Source organism: Chenopodium album, chromosome 12 (genome assembly GCF_948465745.1).
Source record: "Chenopodium album chromosome 12, dcCheAlbu1.1, whole genome shotgun sequence".
Lineage (NCBI taxonomy): Eukaryota > Viridiplantae > Streptophyta > Magnoliopsida > Caryophyllales > Amaranthaceae > Chenopodium > Chenopodium album.
Genome location: NC_137845.1, coordinates 42,640,923 through 42,651,661, shown reverse-complemented (window position 1 = coordinate 42,651,661; position 10,739 = coordinate 42,640,923). Strand labels below are relative to the sequence as shown.

Sequence of the window (10,739 nt, the reverse complement as noted above, 5' to 3'; positions counted from 1 at the left end):
GGAGAATTCAGAAAATACGTGGCCGCGTTTAAATGCATTACTTAGTAATCATTTGGTTTTGTAATTCTAACTCAGATTTCAAGAAACGATTTGTAGATTAATATGATCTCGACATGTGATGCAATCATATTATCAAATCGACACATATTGACTTAAGGAATTTGAATATTGCACACTTGTCTCAGACAAGTGGGAGAGTGAAGGATTTATGTCTTTGTCGTGTCCAATTACTACATATATATATGGATCAAATTATGGAGATAATTAAGTTCGGACATTTGGGTCGTCATTTTATCATAGCTAAAGGTACTAACGATCTTTGGGCTAGTAAAATAGCTCAAAGCCCAATTGGACGGATCCTATAAGGTCACACAAAGGGTCTAGATCGGGCACGAGAGGATGAGGCCCATGATGGGCCTCATCCCCTAGTATGGCCGGCCACATGGAATGGGTTGGAGGGTTTTGGGCTTCCTAACCCTAGTCTAATTATAATGTGATTATAAATAGACTAGGTGCCTAGGGTATGCATGTAACAGTAATTCAGTGATCACTTTGATCAAACCCGAATTAGCAAACACGAGACCAAGCCTCTCAAACTCTCCTCTATCTCACGGCTCTCTCCTCCTCCCTCGGCGCCAGTGTGGTGGTTCGTGGTGGTGGTGGTTCGTGGTGGTGGTGGTTCGTGGTGGTCGGTTAGTCCATTAAAGGTGGTGATCACGGTTTTCCTCTTTCACTCGACCAATCTAGTATTGGTGGACGGCTCGCTCGAACCTCGTTGACTAAGTAGAGGAGAAACACTTAGGGCTCTATTCTCTCCCTGATTTGCCTGTCAAATAGCTACGTGGAATTCACGCTTCAAAGGTATGATTATGTGTCTCGTGTGTTATGCATGTGATCTTGGGATTAGGTACTTGATTGAATATGATTCATGATTTTCCGCTGTGTAGTACCTATAAACTCCTACACCAAAGTGCCAAAATGAGGTCAAACCCTCTCTATTTATAAGCAAAATTTATGGAGGCAGAATGATAAATTCATCTTTCCCGCCTTCAAGTTCAAACGGTTAGTATTTGAAAATTTTAACCTAGAATTCAAAAAGGTAAAAAAAGAGCCTCCGTTAAATCAGACAGAAAAAGAGACGGAAGTCTAAACGGCATGACCAAATAAAAGGCCACGGCCGCAAAGCGCAAATGACCATCCTAAAAAGCCGGGTGTCCGATCTCCCCTCTGAGAAGATGACGAGTCAGATTTCGTCCGCCTAATTCCCAGACTCAACCGTCCAATTGAGGAATAATAGGCGAACGGTATAGGCTTTAGGCCCAAGGACAGTCGTCCATTAACCTAGGCGAACGGACTGCCTGTTCTACCATATGCCTTAGATCTTCCTATGCGGACGAGATAGGAAGGGTGAGGATCAGAGGAGGCGGCTAGTAGTGTACGAGCCACCCCCTCTGAGGGGCAAATGTTTAGGGTAAAAATACCCCTTACACGTGGTCCAATCCCATTGTGACACGTGGCCCAATCAAAGGATGACACGTGTCCCAATGGGTAGATGACACGTGTAATAAACTCATGAAGAGCACCTGAAATGAGAGAAAAAGGGCCTTTCTTACATCAGAGCCCAAATCCCGAGATTCCTGTAGGAAGCCGCAAAACGACGCTCCCATTTGACACGTGTCAGTACCTGATTGCGCAGCTAATCAGGACATTGAAATTTAGGGCACAAACTCCTATCCCTATAAATACCCCAATCATTTATGATGGGAGGGGTGGATTAGGACATAACATTTAATAGAGCATCAAAACAGCTCCAGCTTCTCTCTAATTTCTCTCTCTAGCTTTTCCGTTTCCGTTTACTAACTAAATCGTCGGAGGCGAATATTCCGGTAACGGAATATTCGTTGTTTTGCAGGTGTTAAGTCTCGTTGCCAGCAGTATGTGACTAGTGTCCCGAGGGATTCCAAAAACCCCCGAAACATGTCTTATTATGTATTGAGTAGTCATAATTCGACAAGCCCAACCCGTTTATAAAATTGAATGTGTCCCCGAGCCTAGAGGGGATATAGATAGGAGAGATTGATGTCCAACTATTGTTGTGCAATGTGCATGCTCAAATCTAAATGTTGGTGGTAGATTAACCCCATATAAATGTTTAGATGTTCGAATTGATAAAGATAATGATAATATTACTCGTACTATGTAAGTAATGTAACCCCGCCAAACCAATCCAAACCATCACAAAAAATCAAGCAATGTCCTCTCTCTCTTTCACCCCTTTTTCTCTCCTCCCCAAACCCACCTCACCTCGCTTCCACCCCATCAAATTCTCCCTCTCCCAACCACCACAACCACCACCTAACCCAAAACCCACCAAACCCGAACCCAAATTCAAGTCATGGGTTAGCCCAGATTGGCTCACTTCCTTATCCCGAACACTAACCTTCACTCAAGACAATTCCGGCATACCCATTGCCAGTGCTAAGCTCGAGGATGTTTCTGAGCTTCTTGGTGGTGCCCTCTTTCTTCCTTTGTTTAAATGGATGAATACTTATGGACCCATTTACCGTTTAGCTGCCGGCCCCCGGAATTTCGTGGTTGTCAGTGATCCTGCTATTGCTAAGCATGTTTTGAGGAATTATGGGACCAAATATGCTAAAGGTCTTGTTGCTGAGGTTTCTGAGTTCCTTTTTGGCTCCGGTTTCGCCATTGCCGAAGGCTCGCTTTGGACGGTAACTTTTTCTGATTTTAAATAATTAAGTGAGATGATTTTTAAGTTGTTCAGCTTATATTGTTAATTGATTTGGTTATAGTATTGAGTAATTAAGTTGTGAGTCGTAAATGTAGTTAGAATGTAAGTCGAGAAAGTTCGTGGTTACGATAACTATTGTCCGTGTATCAAGTGACAATTTTGTTATAATCCTAGAATGGAAAGTATTGGTAAAATGACTTAAATCCGACATTTTAAGAGTTGTTGATGTTACATATGATATATATAGTCGTTTTTGTTAAACATTTACTGGTAGTAATAGTCTGTAAATGGGAATTGAGATCATTATTTTGGACATTATTATTACAATGTTGTGTATATAATCAAATATTGTAGGATTTGATGGTCTATTTTGAAGTGGTGTCCAAACCGATTTCGGGTTATTGTGGATTTGACATGGGTACTTAGGTAAATTAAAGAGTCCAAAAGCTTATAAACCATGAGCTTCCTTTGTTATTTTTTTTTCCAAGGATGGCTTAAGGAACCGATTTCTTTTGCTTAACCTGTATTATTAATCTGTCCTTTGTGAAAGCATACTCAACTTAGCTTCTACAGTTAGGTGTGGAAATTAACATACACGGCTAATGCTATTTAATGTTGTTTGATCTCATTAAAATTCGGCTTACCTTTGAGGCTGTTGAGTGAGTGATATTGAGGTAGCAACTAATATATAGTCATATAATTATGGCAATTGTGGTTTAAGAAAAATTTCAAACCCGTGAGGATGGAAGTCTAATTTTTTTGATAGGCAAGGCGCAGGGCTGTTGTTCCGTCACTTCACAAGAGGTATCTATCAGTAATAGTTGAGCGTGTTTTTTGCAAATGTGCTGAAAGGATGGTGGAAAAGCTAAAAGCCAGTGCAGCCAGTGGTACTTCTGTGAACATGGAGGCCGTATTTTCACAACTTACACTTGATGTCATTGGCCTATCATTATTCAACTACAATTTTGAGTCGTTGACTACTGATAGTCCAGTCATTGATGCTGTTTACACTGCACTAAAAGAGGCAGAGAATCGTTCCACTGATATTCTACCGTATTGGAAGGCAAGTTCTTATTTGCGCAACTTGTTTTTCTTTTGCCTCTGTCCTTGATACAGTATGCCACCATAAATTAATGATGTTTTCTAACAGGTTAAAGCCTTGTGTAAAGTTGTTCCCAGACAAATAAAAGCTGAAAAAGCAGTTGAAATCATCAGAGACACTGTTGAAGAGCTTATTGCAAAGTGTAAGAAAATTGTTGAAGCTGAAGGTGAAAAGATAGATAATGAAGAATATGTCAATGAAGCCGATCCAAGTATATTACGTTTCTTGCTGGCTAGCAGGGAGGAGGTTTGTTGATATTAAGTTACTTTCATACTTACATTACCTAGCTTCTAAAATCCTATTTCCTTGATAGAGTATTTCCAACTTATTAAATAATAACCTAACTTGGTCTCACTAACTAGTAGACTAGTAGTAAGGGCAAGAAAGGGCCGAACCCATGAAAGACATTGACTTAACCACCAAACACTGTTGTGTACATAAACTAAGTCAAATATGGTGTGAAAAGGATTTTTAATACTAATTACTAATTCAAAGCAATTTTTTGGGGAAATAATGGGAATTCTAATGATGAGAAAGCCTAATTTAAAGACTACACTACTCTATCTGATCACAAGATTGCAATTAGACATGGGGGAAATAGGACTTTAGGGGATATTTTAGGAGAAATAATTTAAGATACCAACAGTTTTACAAAGAGAATAGAGGGGTATATATATAGTCTCTTGGTAACTCTGTTGGCAAAAACAAGAAAAACATAAGCTGCTACAAAGGTAGCACTGACGTGCAAAAGTGGGGCATGGAAGGCATGCAGAAGCTTTTATTCCTAAACAGGAGGTATGTTTGGGCGCGATGACTTAGCTATGAAACATGCTGAAGTAAAATCTTCAAATCAGTAGCTTGCTGCTCCTTCTACCGCATTTGCACACATGCTTTTTGTACGTTTCCTTTCAAAATTGATTAGAGAAGAGATTGAGGTGAATCCAAAATTCCAAACACTTCAATTGTACTTAAAACAATGAAACACCCTGCAAAGGACAACAAACACAAATTGCACGAAATAGAAAAATAAGGGTCCAAAGAGGTTGAGTCTCACAAAAATAAAGGCCAAAATACACTCTAAATTCAGACATATAACAAGGCATCACACTCCTCAATGTCTAGTTATTTCCTGCAGCACGCTCATGCCACTTTTGGCACATCTGTAGTGCTCTGTAGAAGCTTGAAGTTTTTTTTGTGCATCAGATTATGGTTTTCCAAATTATGACTTGTTATTCATGTAGGATTTTATAGGTACTATAATGCGGAAAACATGAATCATATTCATAAAACACCTAATCCCAAGATCGCATGCATAACACACAAGATACATAATCATACTTTTGAAGCGTGATCTCTACGAAACAATTCGACTAGCAAATCAGTGAGAGAATAGAGCCCCAAGCGTTGCTCCTCTACTTAGTCCACGGGATTCAGACGAGCCGTCCACCAATACTAGATTGGTCGAGTGAAAGAGGAAAACCGCAATCACCACCTTTAATGGACTAAACCGACCACCACGAACCACCACACTGCTCGCCGAGGAGGAGAGAGAGTGCCGTGAGAGAGAGAGGAGTTCGAGAGAAGCTGGTTTTGTGTTTGCTAATTAGGGTTTCAACTTAACAGTAAAACTGTTCTGTCTAATTACCTAGGCACCTAGTCTATTTATAATCATATTATAATTAGACTAGGTTAGGAAGCCCGAAACCTCTCTAAACCCTCTACATGGCCGGCCACTATAGGGGATGAGGCCCATCATGGGCCTCGTCCTCTCGTGCTCGATCTAGGCCCTTTGCGTGACCTTATAGGATCCGTCCAATTGGACTTTGGCCTATTTTACTAGCCCAAAGATCGTTAGTACCTCTAGTTATGACATAACAACGATCCAAAAGAACGAACTTAATTATCTCCATAATTTGATCCATTTATATATCTAGTAATTGCACATGACGAAGACATAAATCCTTCAATTCAAGTATTTTACACTTCAGATTTATCTTCTTAATTTCAGGCAAGAAACCTTTGTTGCTTGAAATTTTGTAGGCATAAGTGCAATGTTAGAGGCGATATGCCATTTTCTTGTGGTTTCTTCTTTTCATAACTATGTGATTACTCTAGGAGCCAAACATACTATAAAGTTATTCACTGCTAATTGCTGCTCTTTCTTCAACTCCTTGATACATATACCCTAGAAAAGCCGCCAACTAATGGTGTGAACTACTTTTTCGTTTCCCACCCTTCTCGTAAATTACTTATCTATGAGCATTATATTTATAGGCATGGCTGCATGGGTATATTGATTATTTTGTTTGGAGTCCTCTCAGTAGATAGTTTCATTGTCATGACCGTGCTCTGCTTAAGGTTAATAGATTTAATATGTTCCTGTTGAAGGCAGAATGTGAGTATGACAATTTTAAATGAAGATATCTTCTTGTATAAAGAAAGCTTTTTAAAGTTTCTTGGATGCATGGACTAAGGACAGCGCTTTATTCGTCTATATTCTTTCGAGCTCATCTGGAAGTCCACCTCAGTTTATTAATACATTATCTTCGGACTCCAATCTTTCTCAAGTTTCATGTATGATACATGACTGCAGGTATCAAGCATACAACTGCGAGATGACCTCTTGTCAATGCTAGTTGCTGGGCATGAAACCACTGGTTCAGTGTTAACTTGGACAGCGTATCTTTTAAGTAAGGTATTAACTTGCATCTGTTTATCTTAAGACAAATCTGGGATGAAATGTTTTTATAGACCAAACTTGGTTGAGGGGTCAATCAAGAAATTATTCTGTTAATCTTTTTCAGGATCCTTCATCTTTGTCAAAAGCAAAACAAGAAGTCGACAATGTTCTCCAAGGAAGGCTTCCTTCCTACGAAGATACCAAAGAACTCAAGTTTTTGACACGTTGCATATTAGAGTCAATGCGTCTGTATCCACATCCTCCAGTAGGTCCTCAATCTGGTCATGCAATATAGACTCATTCCTAATATGTAAATAGGCTACTTAAAGAATTCTCTGCATCACTGTTGGTTAAGGTTTTGATCAGAAGAGCTCAAGTTGATGATACCCTTCCTGGAAACTACAAGGTCAATCCAGGTCAAGATATAATGATATCAGTATACAATATCCATCATTCATCCCAGGTATAGATTATTATTCTTTTTGTGGACAATGCTTACCCACCAGTTACTCTATGTACACAGTACAACAAATTTAATTTTTCACTTGATTATTTTATTTAATTTTTCATAGTTAAGCTAAATTTTATATTTCTTGTTTATCTGGGAAATGCACACTTAATGTAATGGACTATCTTTAACTGTTTTAGTAGCTACACCGTTTCAGTTGATGTTAAGAAATTAAAATATCAAGCCTTTCCAGCTCTGAGTTTTAGTTAGTTACATTCAGCATGAGAAGTTATAACTTCAATCATGAAAGAATGCATTCAGCCTTAACCTCCTTATTGTACTCATATTTACACTCTCAAACCCCATGTATATTGAATCAATTTGAAGCACTTTTGTTATTATTTATTTAACAATTTAGCTGCTGTGTAAACAATTTTTATTTGTATAGAAGTTAAGTACTTCCTTTGTACGTGAACTTCTGTTTCCTTGTGGTCAGTTGGTCATGTCTATCACTCTATCAGCTTTGCTTCTGAACAATGTGTGGTAAAAATGTGAATTGTGATTTTGTATTACTTTGTGCTATTACTGTATTAAGGTAGCTTTTACTTTGGTTTCAAAAAAAAAAAAGGTAGCTATTCCTTAGCAATCCAGTATTTTTACTTATTGGATTTGTTTCATGTGTTCTGTCTAAAAAGGTGTGGGAAAGGGCTGAAGAGTTTGTTCCAGAAAGGTTTGATTTGGAGGGTCCAGTTCCTAATGAAACAAACACTGATTTCAGGTACACATCTTGTTAGCCTTCTCATTAAAATGATTCTAATGCTTATAGCTTTTTAAATTTCAGAAAAAATAGCTAGAAGAATATAGTATATTCCACATCAAAATCCACTGGTCATAACTGATGACATTTGGCAATTACATTTTCTGATCTTTCTTTTCAGATTTATACCATTTAGTGGAGGGCCTCGTAAATGTGTAGGTGATCAGTTTGCTTTGTTGGAAGCAATTGTAGCTCTTGCAATCCTTCTTCAGAACATGGATTTTGAGCTGATCCCAGATCAGGACATTACTATGACCACTGGAGCAACTATCCATACAACAAATGTAATTCTCTTCTTCCATAGATACATATGCATGCTGGAATCATTTTGCAAAATTACTTTTTTTTATTTTTTTTATTTATAATTATTAATTTAGTATTCAAAAGACAGGAATTTTGTGACTGAGACATCTGCTGTCCTAAAAACCTAATTCATGCATGACCTTACTATATCTTTCAGAGAATATTTTTCTTGTGGCCAAGCACAAGTTGCATGATGATGTTTTATCCTTGCTGGGGAAAACTTAGTTAACATTTGCTTGATATATATCAATATTGCTAAGTGAAAGACACTAAATTCGGCACTCTACACGCTTGTATGTCCATAAAATTCTGGTTACAGCCACATTTAAAAACCTTGTAAGTCGGTGTTATCTTATTCAGTTATTTAAATCAATTTGTTTCTTACTATTCCATAGATTGGTCAAATCTTGCTGAAGTATCATGGTCTGTTAACAGTGTAACCTATAAAGCATCATGCTCTTCGGCTTCTTCCTTATCTGTGACTGCCTACCAAAAGATGTTATTCTTGTATCTAATTGTGGGATGGTATTCACTTACTCAACATAAGGGGTCTTTTGTTTTGCTGGTGTTGGGAAAAGAGTGTTAAACCAGTAGTTTATAGTCTTTTGACATATCTGACGCATTAGATCTATATAAGAGCTCATAAGATCTTAAAAATACAAGTAATTTTTATGTGAAGTTTTGGTGTAAAACCCTCATTACAACTATGTGGTTTTTCCCGACATTTATAGCATTTGTGTTAGGACTAATACAAGTAATTTAATTCTGTTGCAGGGCTTGTACATGAGAGTGACTGAACGTGCAAAAGAACCTGAACTTGCTACATGATTATAGGTAATAACATACTGTTATATAATGGAGCTAGTGGATAGATGTCAGATTGATAATAATCAATATGCTTATGCCTAAGGGAAAAAGTGCTGGTCTCCTGATTTAGTTATTCCTTGCTCTTATTTACTTGTAATTATATTTCACTAGATCTTTCACGATTCCACTTATCCCTTGATTGGATTCATGAATGCTCACAAAAGTTCAAAAATCCTTGCCAATTGATCCACTAGAGTATTGATTGTGGAGTATCAAGCTCCATAATATTTAAACTGATGTTTACATTTGTGCATGCATGAGTAGTTCAGTTTCATTTCTATGTAACAATCTCAACTACTTGTATGTCATGTATTATGAGCTGCATGCAATTTTTTGCACCTCGCATTTTAAAACTATAGTTTTTTCCATGGTGCTATCTGGCCTCCCCCTCCCCTCCCCAGCTCTCTTTCCATTTCATTTATTTTGTTTATTATTTCCTGCTTTCTGCAATTCTGCTGAAGATCAGTACACGTCAAGCTTGTCATTTTCTTGGATGTTCTTCATCAAATGAACAGCTTGTTTCATGCCGTGGAATGCATTTGTTCTTCCATCTTACAACTGAAGTGTTCTATTGCGTTGTCAGACCGTTTGGAGCTTTTAAATCTCAATTGCTGCAGCAAAGCGGAGTAACCTCAACTACCAACAGTTGAATTAGAGGACAATAAGAGATTACATCCCATCGAACGGATTAGATGTGTAAAAAATAGAAAATAACTACATAATATAAGATTCTTGTATACATATTTTACATTCATAATAGTTCAGCCATAATTATATATTTATATCTGAGTCTTCCCAAGTCATGGAACATAAAAGAAATGTGACATACTTTGTACATACTTTATAGTTTATACAATATAAATTTAGGACATAAAGGGTACATTATAAAATCCTACTTGCATTATCTTCATAGTTCGTACATATTTATTGATCTCAAATATTAATGACTAAGCATAAAAGGACTAAAGGACTAGGCGTGAGACAATGAACGTAGCTTGAACTCACCAAGGACAAAGATTTGAAACACAATTTTGCGAAGGTGGCAGATTCATCCTAGTAGAAAGATCAAGGGAGTGACTTTTCACGCTGTTTGTTTCCTACACTTGCATGAAAATGCCCTTTCAATGGGTTGTTTCAAGTAGTTTTCACAATGAAATTCCAACTTATATGATAAAGCCCTTTCTTTTCCACCCATTGAAGTCAACTCGACTGCTTGTATAAGGTATTGTCGTTTGACTTGCTACCTTAGAAATTTAAAGTATTCTAAACTACAAATGCTCTCATTGGTTGGCTACACCACCTTATAGCTTGCATGTAATAATCCGTACTTATAATTATCCAACAATTTCTTTTTGGATATTACTTTTTCCAAATTTGTCATGTTGAACTAAAATTGATTGCAAGCAATTTAATTATTTCTCTCTCCAATATTCTTAGGGTGAAGCTACATTTTTATCATAAAATACAAGTGCTCATTTATTTCAAACATTAGAGATCACAAACGAAGGTATAGGAAGTATTAGAGAATTTATAATCCTCGACACCCTCTTCAATAATCTATCTAAATTGACCACATTTTCTTATATACATCATATATTTATGGAGTTGATGCATTTATTTTTCGAAATCTCTCTACGAATCAAGATCAATCTCAAATATTCTGAGCTAATGACGTAAAACTTACTCTAGAGATGAATATATATTTACTGGATTTAATTAGTTGGTATAGTGTGTCTGTGTGTACTTCAAACGTTCAAATTGGTCTCCTCACCC

General features: G+C 37.3%; 1 protein-coding gene across 4 annotated transcripts; it reads left to right on the top strand.

Annotated features, from left to right (window-relative positions):
* Positions 1–2,226: 2,226 nt before the first annotated feature.
* Positions 2,227–9,748, top strand: LOC145572419 (carotene epsilon-monooxygenase, chloroplastic-like). 4 transcript variants are annotated; one of them, XM_081631394.1, is made up of 10 exons: positions 2,227–2,729; positions 3,516–3,812; positions 3,900–4,097; positions 6,445–6,546; positions 6,656–6,796; positions 6,887–6,994; positions 7,675–7,757; positions 7,918–8,080; positions 8,874–8,933; positions 9,550–9,748. In XM_081631394.1, the coding sequence occupies exons 1-9, from the start codon at positions 2,253–2,255 to the stop codon at positions 8,925–8,927; spliced, it is 1,623 nt and encodes a 540-aa protein (XP_081487520.1). In that variant the 5' UTR covers positions 2,227–2,252; the 3' UTR covers positions 8,928–8,933; positions 9,550–9,748. The 4 variants fall into 4 exon arrangements, with proteins under 4 accessions (XP_081487520.1, XP_081487519.1, XP_081487522.1 ...); XM_081631393.1 differs by having other exon boundaries at positions 9,482–9,748; XM_081631396.1 differs by having other exon boundaries at positions 9,433–9,748.
* The last annotated feature ends 991 nt before the right edge of the window (positions 9,749–10,739 follow it).